This window comes from Echiichthys vipera (genome assembly GCF_963691815.1).
Source record: "Echiichthys vipera genome assembly, chromosome: 7".
In the NCBI taxonomy this organism is placed as follows: domain Eukaryota; kingdom Metazoa; phylum Chordata; class Actinopteri; order Perciformes; family Trachinidae; genus Echiichthys; species Echiichthys vipera.
This window is the reverse complement of record NC_139832.1, coordinates 16,339,924-16,358,591: the sequence shown is the minus strand read 5'-3', so window position 1 is coordinate 16,358,591 and position 18,668 is coordinate 16,339,924. Positions and strand designations below refer to the sequence as shown.

General features: G+C 41.5%; 2 protein-coding genes across 3 annotated transcripts; both read left to right on the top strand.

Annotated features, from left to right (window-relative positions):
* Nucleotides 1-106: 106 nt before the first annotated feature.
* On the top strand, nucleotides 107-6,122 carry LOC310949119 (uncharacterized protein; the record flags this gene model as incomplete). The annotated part of the gene is given in 19 exon segments (XM_083916452.1): nucleotides 107-160; nucleotides 162-258; nucleotides 347-461; nucleotides 554-728; nucleotides 860-971; nucleotides 2,079-2,185; nucleotides 2,524-2,650; nucleotides 2,738-2,858; nucleotides 2,996-3,081; nucleotides 3,256-3,389; nucleotides 3,469-3,528; nucleotides 3,612-3,675; nucleotides 3,761-3,855; nucleotides 3,945-4,079; nucleotides 4,899-5,013; nucleotides 5,100-5,237; nucleotides 5,397-5,563; nucleotides 5,648-5,730; nucleotides 5,927-6,122. Coding segments are annotated over 19 exon segments (2,181 nt in total).
* A 1,681-nt stretch (nucleotides 6,123-7,803) lies between these two features.
* On the top strand, nucleotides 7,804-18,198 carry cnot4a (CCR4-NOT transcription complex, subunit 4a). 2 transcript variants are annotated; one of them, XM_083917111.1, is made up of 13 exons: nucleotides 7,804-8,020; nucleotides 10,483-10,705; nucleotides 11,042-11,239; nucleotides 11,562-11,648; nucleotides 12,023-12,124; nucleotides 12,325-12,450; nucleotides 12,570-12,694; nucleotides 12,774-12,980; nucleotides 13,094-13,151; nucleotides 13,262-13,517; nucleotides 14,156-14,653; nucleotides 14,915-15,148; nucleotides 16,325-18,198. In XM_083917111.1, the coding sequence occupies exons 2-13, from the start codon at nucleotides 10,532-10,534 to the stop codon at nucleotides 16,654-16,656; spliced, it is 2,397 nt and encodes a 798-aa protein (XP_083773237.1). In that variant the 5' UTR covers nucleotides 7,804-8,020; nucleotides 10,483-10,531; the 3' UTR covers nucleotides 16,657-18,198. The 2 variants fall into 2 exon arrangements, with proteins under 2 accessions (XP_083773237.1, XP_083773238.1); XM_083917112.1 differs by having other exon boundaries at nucleotides 8,011-8,020; nucleotides 10,502-10,705.
* The last annotated feature ends 470 nt before the right edge of the window (nucleotides 18,199-18,668 follow it).

Below are 18,668 nucleotides of genomic sequence, written 5' to 3'. Positions count from 1 at the left end.
GCTTGCACAAGAAGAAGGTTGGAGGGGTACTGTAGCCTTTGGTAGATCAGGCTGCAGCAGTCACAGAAACTTGAACGCCACGTGTTGATTGGAAGAAAAGTGTCAGATGACCCCATTTTTCTCACTTGGATTTTTGTTTAAATCATGTTTTCAGGGTTTCCCCTCAATATCTGAACAGAACGAGGATGCTGAAGAGAGCCTCTGCACTCATCCTGAGAAGAGGAATCACAAAGTATCAGAGCAGATTGTGCCAAAATGGTAAATGCATTGTCTCATATGGATATTTCATAACAGACTGATCCTAATAATTATTATGTATGTATGTAAATGTCACTTTTTCTCTTAGACAGCCTCTTCAGAGTTCATCCATCTGTATCTCAGGCACTGGCAGAAAACAAACCAGTGGTAGCACTCGAGAGCACTATTATCACACATGGCATGCCCTATCCACACAACCTGAGGTACTCTGTTTTAAGTGTCAGTAAACTCTGATACCAGCAGCTTAAAGTTGATTTAATCATTGATAATGAATGCCATTCATGTTTTAATGTAGCACAGCGAAGGAGGTTGAGGCCATTGTGAGAGCTGAAGGAGCCACTCCAGCCACGGTCGGAGTGATCGAGGGTGAAGTCCATGTCGGTCTATCCTCAGAGGAGCTTGACTACCTCGCCCGCTGCAAGAGCTCCCTGAAGTTATCCCGCCGTGATCTGCCCTACGTCATCAGCAAAGTGAGAACACAACATTTGTTTCAAAATACTTTCTGAAACACATGAAGGCCGACCCGGTGGCATCCACTTTAATCGCCAGAGTCTGTTACTCATGTAGTGTTTGTCTGCTGTCCTGTGTGACATTTCCTCAGAGGCTGTCTGGGGGAACGACAGTGTCAGCCACGATGATAGCAGCACATCGAGCCGGTATCCCTGTGTTTGTCACAGGGGGCATCGGAGGAGTTCACAGAGACGGAGAGAACAGTAAGCAGATTTATAAATTATAACACAAACTGTCACTAACTTATTACTCCTAACAATCCATGAAAACAGACTCACTGAACGTCATGTTTGGCCTCTAATTTGTTCTTAAGAAAAGTCTTAAGAAAAATCTATCAAATAATGATGAATACCATTTCTTCATAAGTTAAAAGTGTGTACAGTTGGTTAGCATAAGTAAATGTCCAGCCAGTCCCCATAAAAGGGCATGAAACAGCAGGGCCATGTGCGACACACAGAAATGGTTAAAAAATAGTTGAGAGAATCATGTCAAGAATGCCCAAACAAAAGTCTACAGAGAGTGGAGCACCGGACTGCAAATGTAAAACACAAAAACAACCTTAAACAGTTCAGAATTGGAGGTACTGAAGTGAACGCCAAAAGAGCTGTAATGTGCGGTGTCGTACGGTTATATCCACAGTACTTCAGCTCACCGGGTAGAGCAGCTGCCCTATGTATGAATGTTGTTTTCTTACTGCTGCATCAAGGGTTCAAGTCCAGACCTTTGTTGCATGTTATAATCTCTCCCAAAACTCCCCTGCTTCTCTTTAGCTGTTTATCCAATGAAGGGTAAAAAATAAAAGCCCAAAAATAGACCTACTTTGAGTCGGAGTATTTAATGTAAAAGACCATATTACTTTGTAAATGAATTAAATGAATTAATATTAATATTATCGCAATTTAAAACTTATAATATTCTACGACTGTATAATTAAAGAAAACACAGTAAACATCTGTTTTGCACAAACATGCCATTACATAAATGTGCATAGATTTTGTTCTCAAATAAGAATACATTGGTGAATGTCAGAATTGTAGTGACAACTGTGTAAGTGGGTGTTGAGAAGAAATGTCTTCTTCAGAACGGTTGGTGAACGAGGCCCACTGACTGGAAGGTTTTGGCGTGCTGTCACACATGGACAGTGAACAGCCCTGTCATCAGGTGTATTGGCTATATGTCAATCGAGATTTAATTACAAAGAACAGAGATGAAAGTGCAATATGATCCAGATGTGATTTAAAGGCCTGGTGACATGTTGGTATTTTAAGAAGAATTAGTTGGTATCACGTTACCTGTTTATGTTCCTTCAGCTCTGGACATCAGTGCAGATCTGACAGAGCTCGGCAGGACACCCATTGCAGTCGTTTCTGCCGGTGTCAAGTCTATTCTGGACATTGGCCGCACACTGGAGTTCCTTGTAAGAATATTATATACACAATGATAATGATAATGTATCAGCAATCTTTTATGTATCATATTGGTTTGTAGTGACTTTTATTAAAATGTGATTTTAGACAGAGGATAGGGCATAAGAGCAAGGTTGGGTGGACATGTTACAGGCAGTCCTTTCTTTCATGTGTTTGTGCAGACAGATGTAGCCTTCCTTTTATAGGGATTAAAAAAAATTGGATTTATTGGATGAATAGGTTTTGTCAGTAGAAACTTAATGAAACAAAACAATGAAGCAGAAAGATGTTGGGCAGAGCTGTGTTTAAGGGGACTGTAATGCATTTATGTTACTGTATCTTTTATAAGGAGACTCAGGGTGTCTGTGTGGCCACTTATGGAGCGTCAAAGAATTTCCCAGCATTCTTCTCTCCACAAAGCGGATTCACTTCTCCATACCAAGTGTGCAACCCTGAGGAGGCTGCAAAACTCATTGGTACATCAACATTTATTTATATCCTTGACCCTTGTGACCCCTCCTGATACCTGCTTTGAATGTGGATCTGTTTTTTGCATCATTCAGCGAGCATGCTGTCTCTGAGTCTCCAAAGTGGCATCCTGTTGGCGGTGCCCATCCCAGAGGAGCATGCAGCAGCCGGCCAGCTGATAGAGGATGCCATACAGGCTGCATTAAAAGAGGCAAGGTACGGAAAGTCCCTGTGGCTTGTAATACCATCAGAGGGAAATTTCTGACTGGACCTCTTCATGGTCATGACAAAGTGATTTAAATGGACTTTATCTCAGCTGGAAAAAATATCACTTTCTGTATTTATTTACTCAGTGCTAAAGGTATAACAGGAAGAGATGTGACGCCGTTCATTCTTCAAAAGGTCAATGAGCTGACTAAAGGAAAGTCCCTGCAGGCCAGTATCCTTCTGAAAATCTGAATAATTGAGAACTCAAGCAGAAAACATGATCATATCAGATTCTTTGAAAAGAAAAAGGCGCAGAGATGATTAATAAAGCGGTTTTCTGATAGGCTAGACAATGTTATGAGCAGTACATTACAACTAAAATGTCCTTAACCTGGTGTGTTTTCAGACATTGCCCTCATTTATAACAACGCTAAAGTTGGCAGCCAGATAGCCTGCGCACTGTCACAACAAATGGCCGAAAGAAAATTAAGAGGCAATACTCATCATCATGCAAAACACTCATCAGACTCATCAGATATTGTGAGGATGAACGCATATGGTGGTTTTGTTCAGTCAAATACAGGCACATCACACTACCCACAATGCTGTTCTTTTACAGGTTGTCATAGGTGGAATAAATGTAGACTTTATTGCAAAAGGAAAAACGAGAACACTTCATGTAAGTTTTATTCATCCGCACTACTGCAGGTCATGTAAGGTTATATTATGTGAGTTTCTTCTGAGAAAACTTGTCTCTTTCAGTTTGGACAGACCAACCCAGGAAGTGTCTGTCAGTCATTTGGTGGTGTAGGACGGAACATCGCTGGTGTGTTTTTATCTGATTATGTACATGCACATGTTTCATCACAACTTTGAATCTCACACTCACTTCTTCGGCAATTTCCTTCTAGACTCTCTGAGTCGATTAGGCCGCCGTCCACTGTTTATCTCAGCTACCGGAGCTGATTCACACAGTGAAGCAGTGTTAAGCTATTGCAAACATATGGTATGTTTACAGTACATCAACAGCTGTTTATTATATAAGCATGATGATGATTCCATTTTGCTAAGATCTTGTTTTCTTGTTTCTGTCAGGACACAAGTGGTGTGGCCAGGCTAGCAGAGCAGAGCACAGCGACTTACTGTGCTGTTATCACTGAGAGTGGAGAACTGAGTCTTGGATTGGGAGACATGGACGTTCATCAGCAGATCACAGAGCAATATGCAAGTGTCAGGGACCAAGTTAGCTAGCCCAGGATTGGTGTTCCAGTACCATATTCACTATTTAGAGTTATAGTCCTTCATGTGTGCGCACTGTTGAACCTGCGCTCCTGCTCTGTAGCGGGGTTTGCCAGCGGGGTTATTAGGTATTCTGTTAGAGGATAACCTTTGTCACCATCTGATACCTTGTTTGATTTAATGCAATTTATCGAGGGTAGCCACTTACCGAGGAGATGACTTTGGCTCTGCAGTGCGCCTTGCTGCAGCCGCGCGCCAACACATTCATTCATTCATTCATCTTCATCCGCTTGTCCCTGTCGGGGTCGCGGGGGGCTGGAGCCGAGCTGTTTAGAAATATAAAAGAATCCTGTGTGTCCCCCTTGCCACCTGGCCACCACGTTTAAAAGCGATAGCTTGGCATCACAAATCACCTGTACAATTATCGAGTGGTAGTTTTTGCGATTGATGAATGCGTAATCATTCATGGATGGTGCCTTCAGACGCACATGAGTACAATTATTATTTTCAGCACCGCAAATCCGCAGGCTTCAATTTGCGTACAGGATCTCAGACCTGACGTGTGATTTGATCGTAGCTCCCGCTCACATCCAAATTGATAAATGCCGAAGTTTGCTTGGAAATGGACGTATGCACGTTTTTCTGCCGTACGTTCGTTTGATAAATGAGGGCCAGTATGTTTTATATTTTCTTTTGTTTTTCTATATCCATCCCTTCCCTGACATTCTTGTTGCACCTCGTTTTGAAAGGTGCTATAGAACTTGTATAGTTGACACTTTCTTCATTCTATCTTTGAATATATTTTTATAGGTGTCACAGTTTGAGAAGCAGCTTTCATCAGCCACTCTGGTGTGTCTCGACGGAAACATTCCTGTCTCCACCATCGACTACGTTTGCTCCATTGCTAATAAATACAACATCAATGGTGAGCATGGGGAGATGGTCATTATGAAGGATTGTGATCAGAAGCTTTTATTGATTTTAATACAACACAATCAATGAGTGTTACAGTTTGGTATGAGCCAACGGATTCAGACAAGGCTTGTAAGCCTTTCCTGTCAGACGCCTGGAAGTCTCTGTCCTATTCATCCCCAAACCTGGCAGAGTTGTGCACCATGAACAAAACACTGGGTATCCCAACACCTGAAGGTAAACAGCATTCATCATGAGCATTTCGTGGTTCAACTTCTTTTTGTGTGTGTTTGCTCTACAAACAATATTCCCGAGTACAGTTGTTGCAGTTAGGGTTCTTGTGAAAAAAATGATGTGATAGTCATTGAGGATGTGGTTTTTGTCTTGTGGTCGCAGAGCTGCCGAGCTCTCTCGAGGAGATGCTGAGTGTTGGTGTGGCGCTCTCACGCCCTCTACTGGAGCATCTCCACTGTCTGGTGGTGACTCTGGGGGCTAGTGGAGTGCTGGTGTGTGGAGAGCATGATGCAGGCTCGGTCAACCTGCAGCCAAGAAAACAGAAAAGGGTAAGGGCAACTTGTTTTTAAACTGATAACCACGATTACTATGGAAGTGAAAGTGACGATTGTTCATTGCAACTGTGTTTGCAGAGGAGGCAGCTTTGTGCTGTCCACTACCCAGCACTGACTGTGACGGCAGAGGAGACAATGAATGTGTCTGGAGCAGGAGATAGGTGTGAAACATTTGCTTGACCTTCTTTCTCTTCCCTATTCTTATTTTAATTCCAAACTTCCTCTGCTTTAAATTGATGTCCACTTTTCATTTCCTGTGACCTCTTTCTCTTCCTGTCACACTTTCTTTCATTCACAAAGTCATTGTGCATACACAACATTCACACAAAAAGACCCTCATCCCAACTGTGTCTGCAGCCTCGCAGGTGCTTTAATGGCTGGAATTCTCCAGCGGCGAGACACGGACAGCTGCGTGCGGATGGGGCTCCTGGCTGCACGGCTGTCCCTGGCGTCACCGCACCCCATCGCCCCCACGCTCACCTCAGACTCTGTGGATCCCTACAAAGTCCAGACTCAGTACTGGCCTAAACCAAGCTTCATGTGGATAGATTAAAAATTCAGTAAAATAATTTTGAAGCACTACTGAAGAAATGTGTGAAGATTGGGTCTATTATACATTGGTTTGTTTATTCTTCAATTTTTTGTCTGGAAATTGGATTGTTGGATTCTTAAGAAACAACATATACAGCAAATAGTAAGTGAATGACTGTAAGATGATGATACGGTTTTACTAAAACCATTAAGTCCAAATATTTTTGGATGTTTACATATAATTTTATAATGATTTATGATAATGATTTTTTTCTCTAATAATTGATAAATAAATGAACCACTTTTTCTTAAACTTTGCTTGAGTTCATGATTACAGATTTTTGCAAATACCCTATGAAACATTATGACAAGATGTTTTGATTTCTCCTAATAAAGAAAGGTACATATTCAGCAGTTGTGGATGAAATACTCAGGTGATTTTCCTAAGTAAAATACTCCATTACAAAATCCTGCATTTAAAATCGCATAATGCTGCTTCTGGTCAAGCTGAAGCACATTTTAACTACTTATTGTACTGTTGTGCTGTCTAACTACTGAGAGCGCAAGGTCTCTTATAAACTGATCTTAACATACATTGCTAATAACTAAAGCTCTTAATAAATATATTGTAGTAATATATTTATTTATATATATATATATAGATATATGTATATATATGTCCTATGTCATATATTTATATTATTGATTTTTATTTTCTTATTATTACTTTTTTTCAAACTCAACCATTTAAAGGTTGAATATGGAGAATGAGCAGAAAACCGCCATCTAGTGTCTCAAGATCGTAGTCACAACAACAAAAATAATTCCACCACTCAGGTTGCCAGGTTCCTCAGACCCGGTCCAGTAGCCTACAGGAGACCGGAGTCTGTTTGAGCCTGTTTGAACCCATCCCCTCCGGAAAATCGCACGATAAAAACAAGTATTGCAGAGGAGTTTGACTGACAGTTGCCGTTACCCGTTACAGCTAAGTAAACATGAAATTTAGCTTACCTATCAAGGAGAAACGTAGCCATTTTGGCGTGCGTTTTAATGCTGTTGAACTCCTTTATCTCAGTCCATTGAGTGAATGCTTGGCCTATATTGACTCTGGTTTTTGCCCGTCTCCAGTCACTCAGCTAGTGGGACAAATGAGCAGCTGCAGGATTGGCAAACTCACCCAGTGCCAGCCTTAAGTAGCTGCAAAGAACAACAGACAACCGTGGAAACCCGCAATACCGGCCACGATTGGCTGGTACCATGTAAACAGAACGTGATAGAAAGTCATTGTCAAACCCGTCAAAAAAAATTTACATTTCAGATCAAATATATTTTTTGTTATGGAAAAGCCATACTTTCATTCTGTGCCCCTCAAAACACCCCTTGGTTGTATTGGGGTTTTGTTTTTGTTTTTTTTAAATATATAGCTTTTAATAAAGATTCTACATATTCAATCTTTAACAAGTATCTTACAGAATATTTTTTCTCGTTTATTCCTATCAAATGTTATATGTTAATCGATTCATTTAATTTAATAATATTATAACATAAACAGATGAAATGTAAAAAGTCTATTTACTACGTGTCCCTGTCTGTCCTAGTTAAAAGTCGCCAGAAAACCTCATTTCCCACAATGCATCTGCGCAGACTCAGTCGCGCTGAGCACTTGCCCCACTCCCTCCTCCCTACTTTAATGCTAGCTAAGATGGTGGTTTGAGCGTAAATTTGTCTCCACAATACCAAGAAAAGAAAGGGACTAAAACATCTTTATAGCCTTTTTAATCGCCACGGAACAACACAACTACGGTTACCTTAAGTGACCGGTTATAGAAATTTTGACATTTTCAGACACATTGGCTCGCAGTCCCCGCCCAATCTGGAGTGACTCCCTGAGAGAGGAATCCTCAGCTAAATACGGACAGGGTGAGTGACGCTAACGTTAGCACGGTTGCTACGTAGCCAGCTTCTATTCTACCTTTAATACATAAAGGTGTGTCTGTCACGGTTTTACACACTCATAATAGCGTATTCTCGATCTTACTGGATCGCTGTCCGTGTAATCTTAATGTCGTGAAAGCAATGTCAGCTGTTTACAGTCCCAGCTCAGCGTTAGCTTCATGTAGGCCGCGTCGTACATGTTGATGATGGTGTTAGCATGCTAGCTACGCCGATGCTAGCGATTAGCATCAAGCAAAGCTGTCAGTTATTATTAAGTAGGAGAAAGCTCACCGTTGTGGCATACGTGTTATAAAAACATTTAGTGTCAGTATCAATTTACTATTCACCTCTGTGCGTTTTGGTTTTTGTGATTAAACTAAAATTTGCTCCTGGATACTTGCTACTAATAGTTGGCCGGCTTCTTCTAATGTTAGCTTAGCTTAGTCAAATAACATCTGTCATAATGTAAGATCCAGAGCAGCTAAAGTTACCAGCCTGGCTAACTAACTAAGGTCTTCTGGCTTCATGCACGACTTAACCAATCAGCTGATATATCTACATGCGAAGCCGCTTAAACGGTGACAGCCCTGTACGTGTTTATCCATTTGTCATTTAATGCTGTAACTATCAAAAACGCAGGGTTCCTACGGGTGCTGGAAATCCTTGAAAACACTTGGATTTTAGTGTTGTGTTTTTACTAGGTTTGAAAAGTGCTCGGACTTTTAAAAAATGCTTGAAATGTCTGATATATGCGATGGCATATCGGATATAAAACAGAGAAAAGAAAATCTCCATATAAAACAGAGAAAAGTAAATCTCCATATTTAAGACATTTTCTGCATGAAAAATATATTTTGATGATTAGCAGATTATCAAAACAGTTGATCATTATAAATTATTCGAGCAATGGTAGACCGATACATCAGCCGGCCGATATTTGGGTTTTTTAGGTGTATGGTATTGGCAGATGTGGGCTGCTGCATTCGCCACAGTTTTTTTCTGGCATTATTCACAGACAGACGTCCACAAGCAGCTCTGTGTTACTGGAGACGCCTTTTAAATCTCAGTAAATGTTCCCCTTTTTTTAAAATTGACACTTGTAACATTTGTTATCATCATCGTGTCATTTTAATGATGTAAATTGAGAGCAAAAGTAGTACCAGCTCCAACTCAAGAAAATCAGCAGTCCGTATTGGTCATCGGCTAAGGCTGATGGGAAAAAAAATATGGGCCCTAAAAAAATTCATATCGGTCGAACCCTACTGTCGAGTTGGTTAGTTTTCTTTCTGTACAAAGTTGTCTAAAAACATCATGTTGATTGTTAGGGCAATAACACTTAATTTAATGTGATGAAGTGGAATAATAAGTATAATGAATACTGACTATAAATATGTACCACAGCTGTAAGGTGCTGGAAAAGTATCAAAATACAACTTTAAATGCTTGAAAAGTGTTTGAATTGGACATGGCATTTCTCTGCTATGGTTTATTTCAACTTATTTGTCATGAGTTTGTCTGCAGGCAGCAGTGTGGTCACCGGGCCGGCCTTTAACAACTTTCATTTGTAAATAAACGCAGTATGTTGCATTTCCTATATTTAAGTCCATCAAGACAATGTTTCTTCTGCTATCAACACGTGAGATACCACATCCTCATTGTCACTTTAACTTAATGATGGCTGTTTTTGACTTGTTTTCTAAGATATACAGTCAGTTGTCTTTTATAAGGCAGTCAATTTAACACAAAGTCCCACTGTAACTCAAACCTTAATGGAGGTTTATAACGTTCAGTGTTTGTTCAAACGGTTTTACAGACGTTTTGTTTATAATCATTTTTGGAGGCTGTGTAGTTTGTGATCCATCAGTTTCCCAAGGTGACTTCTTCAAAAGTCTTGCTTCGTTCAACCAACTGTCGATAACTCGAACTATATTCAATCTACTTTCAAAGAGGTTTTTAAAAACCACCAAATATTCACACTTAATAATGTCAGAAGCAGTGTTTTGACACTTTTCTTTTAAAATTTTGAAAATACTTTAATTTTTTTCCTGATCTCATTCATTGATTCAGCTCTGAAATGTACTGAGAGCAGTTTTCAATATTTAATCTACCCTCAATGGTATAAATGTAGTACAGTCTCAAAAAGGATCATACACATGAACCAACACCTCCCTAAGAAGTTAAATCAAAAAGTGAATATTATCATCAATAAAGTAAGATGAGTTGAATTAGATGGCAGTTGTTTATTTAGGTGGACCTAATAAACCCGCAACCGAAGTGTTTACTGCTTTAAAGGAAATATATTTTGACGTCAGTGGTCATGAAGTCAGTTTCAGAAACTACACCATCCTGGTACAAGTTCAGTTAGAAGAAAGAATTTTTTCAGTTGATCTTAGTTTCAGTCATGTCACGATGGAGCTCTCAAACTTAGCCTTTGTATGTTTTCTTAGCCCTGTGCTCTGTGACCAGCTTCAACACTCACCTCCACCTCGCCATAGGATGTCCCACAGCCCTGAGATGAAGGACGACCCCATGGAGTGCCCTCTGTGCATGGAGCCGCTGGAGATTGATGACGTCAACTTCTTCCCCTGCACCTGCGGCTATCAGATCTGCCGCTTCTGTTGGCATCGCATCCGCACAGACGAGAACGGCCTCTGCCCCGCCTGCAGAAAGGTAAGGAGATGATTAGACGGACACGATAGCAGAGAAACTCATCAAAACTGAAGCGAGTCCTGACAACAGAAGGGATGATGATGTTGACTGTCCAACTATATTAATATGGGGCTGAGATAAACGGTTGATCCATCCTTCTAAAGCAGCCTATGAAAACATCAGGTCATCATCTTTTACGATATCTACCTCAGCAGTTTGGCTAGTGATGCCTGTTGGACTACCATATTAACAACTAAGGGCCTCAGTTACACACTATCTTTTACACAGCATATCATCTAAACTAGAAGAGTAATTTTTTCAGATATCACCGAGATCATGTGATGTGTTTTTGTCTAGCCGTACCCAGAGGACCCCGCTGTGTACAAGCCTCTGTCACAGGAGGAGATCCAGAGGATAAAGAACGAAAAGAAGCAGAAACAGAACGAGAAGAAGCAGAAGGTGACAGAAAACCGAAAGCACCTGGCCAGTGTCAGAGTGGTCCAGAGAAATCTGGTGTTTGTGGTCGGGCTCTCGCAGCGACTCGCCGACCCGGAGGTGAGTACATTGTCTCCACCAGAAAGCTCAGTGACTTTTGCTACCTGTGACACCGGAGCGTTGGGGATGTTTTAGATGGATGTGAATGAGGCTGACAAACTGAAAGCACTGGATGCTTGATTTATTTTTAATCTTCTCTGACAGATGAAAATCATAAATCATTTTGATAGGGAATTATTTTAATGCACATTTTAAAGGTGTTTCAATAAATTCTCCATCTGAAGCCTCATGTGTTCAGTTTGTTTTAAATACTTTTTATAAGGGTTCACAGTGCACCCAAAACTTTATGATATGCAATTTAATATTTGCTTTGTGCCCACAGGTCCTAAAACGACCGGAGTATTTTGGGAGGTTTGGGAAAATCCATAAAGTGGTCATCAACAATAGCACATCCTACGCAGGTTCACAGGTGAGAGGTTGGATCAAAGGATGACAGGATGTACTCGCAGTTGAAAAGTTTATAAACATTATCAGACTTGATTTGTATTCATTAATCGAACAGAAGAACCATTTGTTTTTTACCAAGAAGTAATGTGATGCCATGTGTTTTACAGTTTTACCAGTAATGGCAAGATTTGTTTGTCTTTTTTATTTATTTCTGATGCATGTTATTTAGTTTGTTTTCCCCTCAGCTACATGTTTTTTTCTTAGTTAGCACTTGCAATGTAAGCGATCACTAATGGATATAATTGTTTATTGCTGGCCTAGAACAACACTGAACAGAATTACTGCTACAGTAGCTGTGTTTGACTTGTATGTTTACTTAATTTTCTGGTTTTTCAGGGACCCAGTGCCAGCGCTTATGTCACTTACATCCGCTCTGAAGATGCTTTGAGAGCAATACAATGTGTGAACAATGTGGTTGTTGATGGCAGAACACTCAAGGTGAGAAGTAACAACTGCTGTTCTTGTATTTGGCAATGATTTAGTTTTATTGAATGTGATAACTTTATTCTTTGTTTTCTGTCCTGTCTGTAACAGCATTTAGTAAACAATCTGCAATGTAAAATTAAACTAAAATAAAAGTGCTTGAAAAAAAAGTCTGTCATTTTCTCAGTGCTTCTCCTTCTGTCTCTCTGTTACAGGCTTCTTTAGGCACAACAAAGTACTGCAGTTACTTCCTTAAAAGTATGCAGTGTCCCAAACCTGATTGTATGTATCTACATGAGCTGGGCGATGAAGCAGCTAGCTTTACTAAAGAGGAGATGCAGGTCAATAAATGGTTTCTTTTTCTGAAACATGAATGAAATAATTGCTTTTTGCTCTGTGTGTTGATCGTGGTTTATTCTTTGTGCATTTGTGCTCACGTTGTGTCCAATTTTGATTTTAGGCGGGGAAACATCAAGAGTATGAGCAGAAACTCCTCCAAGACCTCTATAAAATAAACCCTAGCTTTCTACAACCTCCAGCATGTGGAACAGAGAAGTCAAAGAGTAAATCCAACTCCACACAGAGGTTGGTTTTCTGTTAATTTTCTTTTGTTATTCCTTTTAGTACTTCCACTGAGCTTGATTTTTCTGCTGCTTTGAAACAGAACCAACAGTAGCAACGGTAAAGATGGATGGCCGACGCTTTCAGGACACAACAAACTTGCCAACGGGCTTTCAGAGGACCGCAAGTCTCCTCCGCTGCTAGACTATCTAGACCAAGAAGTTCTTACTTCAGATGGGCTAGAAACAGACCTGGGTCCTGGTCAGCGGACTGCGCTTTCCCCCTTCTCCTCTAACTGTGACAGTAACAGGTACGTCCATCCCACTCCTCAACCAAAGCACTGGCATTTCCTTAAAGTAATCTGTTGTATGTATTTTTCAGGAAGCATTTTAATGTTAATATTTATCTAAACTCCATCTTCAGTCCCAGTGATAAACCTCCAGAATCGATCGGTATGGTGAATGGAGAGACTTTACAACAGGTAAAAAAATTGTTTTATTTCAGTTGCATATAACATAAGGTAAATCAAGTCTGAGAAGGACGATCTCACAGGCGTTTGACCTTCTCTCTCCCCTCTCTCTGTTTTTCCAGTTACCCACCAGTGAATCCCCTTCTCCTCCCCCGGGTTTAACTAAGCCAAGTCTGGTTGTGCCCATCAGCGTGTCAGACCTCACAGCCCGTTCACCCTTCGAGGGAGCGGCAGCTGAGTCCCAGTCACTCTTTTCAGACAACAGTAATTTCAGACATCCTAACCCCCTCCCCGCTGGCCTGCCCCCCTTCCCCAGCTCCCCCCGCAGCAATTCTGACTGGCCCATGACTCCTGAACCACAGAGCCTCTTCACATCAGGTATAATGGAGATTGAATTCCACATTTGGCATCTCTTAAGTGCTCAATCGGTTGTGCTTTTTGTCTAATATTCAGATAATGACCAGGAACTTGCAGTATTATCATAATCCTGTAGCTATTAGCATAGCACACCACAATATTGACTGTAATAGTTGTGTCTTGCTAATTTAGGTGATTTCTGCTGTTGCATTTCCTTGCATAATAAAATTAGCATGGCTGTCCCCTCTTAATAGATAAGATTAGAGTTATGGTCTTTTTTTATGGGATATGAGCGATAAGTCATCACTGAATGGTGCATCGCTGACATTCCTGTTGACAAATGTGTTAGTAAGCTTTAGATTTTAGAAGATCCTTCAGCACAATCACATTCATCTTAGAAGGAGCAAAAATAGCAGACAGTTGAACGTTCATCTAAATCAATAATATGATAGTTAAATTGTATAGCACTTGTCTTTACAAAGTTACAAAGTGCTTTACAGGGGAAAGAAAAAAGCAAAGCAATTAAAAAAGCAACAATGAGATACTCAAACACAAAAATGAAATCGCAGTTGAAAGGACATGATGATTTTATTATCACTAGAGTGGAATGTGAAGGACAGGTCCAGTAACGTTTGTCTCTCTCTCTTCTTTCTTCACAGACACAATACCAGTGTCTTCTTCCACAGACTGGCAGGCGGCCTTTGGCTTCGGCTCGTCCAGCAAACAACAGGACGACGATCTGGGCTTCGATCCTTTCGACGTCACTCGCAAAGCCCTGGCCGACCTGATAGAGAAGGAGCTGTCAGTGCAGGATCAGAGCCCCTTCTCCCCGGGACTCCTCTCCCATGGTGGGAGCAACCATGGTCTGCCCCCTCTCAACCCTAACCCCGGCGCCTCTCACCACTTTCCCAGCGGCCTGCCACGCCTCCCCCAGCTCCACCACAGAGCCATCTACAGCTCCTTCAGTTTCCCCAGCAGTCAGAACAGCCAGGCCAGTCAGCAGCAGCCAGCCGCCAGACACCCCTGGATGGGCGTCCCAACACGGAATAACCTCACACACTTGAATCACTCAGCCAGTGCTGCCTCACACAGTAATTTCCTGGACCTGAATCTGCCCCCTCAGCACAACACAGGGCTGGGAGGGATCCCCATTTCAGGTACCAGACACCCACGTCAATGTGGCACCTTACTGTGTCTTGTGAAAACACTGCATGTTAGAACAGAGAGCAGATGTGTTGCTTATTGATGTTATTTAATATCACTACGTATGTACACTGCTAGGTAGCATTGTCATGTTGTTTTCATTAGCGTGTATTGACCTTGCAGAGGGAATGCTGGTAGATGCAGTTCTGCAGCTGACCACTAGTCTGTGATCAAAACACCTGAGGGACTGACACACCTGTTCTCCTCTCCTACAGAAAACAGTGGCTCTATAGACGGCTTAAATGTGAAAGAGTGGCAGGACGGTCTGAGAGCTCTCCTGCCCAACATCAATATCAACTTCGGGGGCCTCCCAAACTCCTCTTCCTCTTCATCCTCCTCATCCTCCAACAGTGTTAACCACATCGGTGGACCGGTCGGGCCTGCAGGCATTTCACACAGCCTGAGCTGGGACGGCACAGCCAGTTGGATGGACCCTGCTATCATCACAGGTAGAAAGATCGAGAAAATCACTCAGCAATCATTTAGACATTCAATTAATTAAGTCATTCATTAAGCGAAAATGCCTGTTGCTACGGTTTCATACCATTGTAAATTTAACTCTATTTTTAAGTTAATCTGCTGCTTATTTTCTTGACTTATGGCTTGGTCTTAAAAAATATAAGAAAATAGTGTAAAATAGCCATCACAGACATTCACAGCTGGACATTGAGTATATTAAAGTATAAGACCAAGAAAAACTAAATCAAATGTTGGTAATAAAAAGATTTTTACAATTAGTCAGTTATTAATAGTTGTTAATTAATTGACTTATTATTAATTGATGTTTTCAGTTCTAAATAGAATATTTGTGTTTTAGACTTGATCAAAAAACATAATTATAAAATCTCGCTTTGGACTCTTGGCGGTTGTGATGGAGTTTTTTCTCCATACTTTCTAACCCATTTATTGACTTTTTTTAGAACAATATATATTTAAATTAACGACAGAGGAATCAATGTTAAAGTAATTATTAGTCGCAGCCTCATTTACTTGACGGATTCATGAGGATATTAAGAAGCTGATAGAGGAGATGTTGACCAGAAAGATCTAACAATTCAAAAGCCTTTGAATTAATTTCCACATCAATTTTTTTTTTGCTACTCTTCTCCTTGCTGTGCAGTTTCTGCAAATAATGCACCTTCAGTCAAACCAGCTAATTTTCATCAAAATTCATTAGAAAGTCAGCTAGGGCTGCAAAAAACAATTAATCAATTTACTCTGCCAGTTGTTTTCTCAATTAAGGGATTAATGGCTTTTTCTATGAAATCTCAGAAAATAGAAATCTCCATCATCCCATTTTAGGAAGTGAAATATTCAAATTGCTGATTTTGTCCAACCAACAGTCCAAAAGAGATATATTAAATTTAATGATGTAAAACAAACAAGCAGCTGGAACCAGTGAATGTTTGGTTCCTGGTTGATTTTCTGTTGATTGAACATGTGAATCTCATCAAGTTAGACACTTGTCACTGTTACTTAAAGCACCTGGAGACCTGGAAGTGTCAAACAAAACTAAACAGATTATTATTATTAACTGCAGTGTTGTTGTGATGAAACGTGTGTATTTGTCTCCCCCATGTGTTTGTCACCACTCCTCACCCCTCTCTGCCCCCCCTCCTCCTCAGGCATCCCCGCCACAGCAGGCAACAGTTTAGACTGTCTCCAGGACGACAACCCACCACACTGGCTCAAGTCCCTGCAGGCGCTCACAGAGATGGACGGCCCGGCCAGCTCAGCGGTGCCCACTCCTCCCCAGCCCCTCCACAGTGGCCTCCTCGACGCCCACCTCCCTCTCCACCACAGAGCCGCCGGCGGCTGGGCTCCCTACATGCCCCCTCCCACAGCCAACCCCGCCAGCCAGTTCCACTCCCCTCCCCCAGGCTTCCAGACCGCCTTCAGACCCCCAGGACAGCCCGCCACAGAGCTGCTACAGAGTGCCACTGTGGATCGCCACTGAACACTACAGCAGACACCCATCCATTCCCCCACTATCACTTTATACCCACTCATCCTGTACCCCCCCCTCCCCCCAATGCAATACACACCAATCTGCAGAGTATGAAAAATTATTAACAAAGTAACAAACATGCTTTCTTCTTTTTCTCTTCCTCCTTCCTTTTTGTCTACTCCGAAGGCCTGTTTGATTTTGTTTGTGGCACACAAGTTATCTGTACCCTTTTATCTGCTACCATCACCACTCCTTAGACCTAGTTCTGGGCGTAACATGGGATTCATTGTGTAGCTCACTGTTAACTGAGAGCACAAGAAACAGTATAGCATCAAGCGCCGAGTGGTGACACAAGAGTTCACTCCACAAACTGGCGAAGAAACAAATTAGCTGAAGGGAGATCTTTTTTAAAGTAACTAATGATTAAGCATGAACAACATTTGTGTTTTTGAAAGTTGAAGTAACGATTAGGTTTCGAGGAATGAAGCAAGCTGTGAATCTGCTCTTGAAGCTTTGTCCCAAAGACCCTCTTCCTCACCTCTTAAACAGGAGACTGTGAAGCGGTAAATCCTTACAGCTAAGTTGTGAATACGGCAAGGTGAGCGAGAGAGAGAAAAGGGGTTGGCACTCAGCTTTTCTTGAGAGTGGTTTTAAAAAATAAAAATAAGCTGAGATTTGGCTGTTGGAGAGTGAATGCAGATGACACAGGGGTGCAGTTGAGGGTACAGGCTATGCATAGGCTCCCTGTTAGGTAGGGCCACAGATGGCCTGCTTGAGAGGCCCACATTCCCTTTAGTGGAGGGCTCCCACTGGCCCCGTCCTGCTGGAGGGAAAATTTTGCTGAACCTCTGTATCAGAGGATAGAGCACTGCCTAACTGCAGGGCGCCAGGGCTTTGGGGAGATCGTGGCACACATCCTGAGCACTAGGGTTAGACTCTTACTCACAGTGCCACTGTGTGGTACCTACAGTAGCTAGCCCTAACATGGACAGCCACCAAGTAGATATGACAATGACTGAATGGATGAGGATACATCAAAAATACTAAAGAGGGTAGCAACAGGGTTAACAGGTCCCTTTGTTCGACCCACGATGGCTTAAACGAGGCCTTAACATGGACAGATGAGAAAGGAGCTTGAGTGATTGGAGGGGGGGGGGGGGGTCTAGCGTCGGTGATTGCTGAAAAAATATTCAATATTGTATGTGACTTCAGCAACTGTATGTGAGTGTGTGACCCAAAGGAAGGTGCTGCAAGACATTACCAAGTACTGTAGTAGTGATTTAAGGAGCTCTCAGCCTTTAGGATTTGAGATCAACCTCTCCAACCACCGCCTTTTCTTTTTGAAGTCTTAATTCTGATCCATGTTTGCTCTCTCTCTCTTACCCACCCCCCACCCCTCCTGCTGTTCCCTATTTAACAGTATTTCACAAAAATGAACAAACACCCAGGAGAAACCAACACAGAGTCATACGGAGGGTTTTAACATGATGTTGCGCAAAAAAAAAAGAAACTAAATTGAGGCGCTTAAAGGAAGTGAACTGTCCTCTGCAGGTCTGGAAAAATGAACCTTAAATAAAACTGAAAACTCAGAGCTGGTGTTTGTCTGCTGTTGTGTTCTCGGCACCCTGATTCAAACATGTGTACTGTATAAATATTTAAACTTTAAAGTACTCACCGCCATACTGAGTATAACTCCTCAGGAAGGTCACCATAAATCACTCTTGTTTGTAGTTCCAATGTCTTCCACTAGGTGGCAGATCACTTTCTGTCAGTGATAAAGCTCTGCAGTCAAATTTTAGTCAAGCACACAAGGTTACACAGATACTGATACTACAGTTTTTCAAATACACCATGTTTTTCTTTACTAATTAGGAGTATTTCATATTTATAAGGCACATGAAATGATTTAATTCAACTACAAAGAAGATAAGAATGAGATGTTATGACATTCTTCAGCACCATGTGTTTGTGTGGAGCAGAGCATGCGTGCATATCGCAGTCCTTCAATTTTCAGCTCTGCG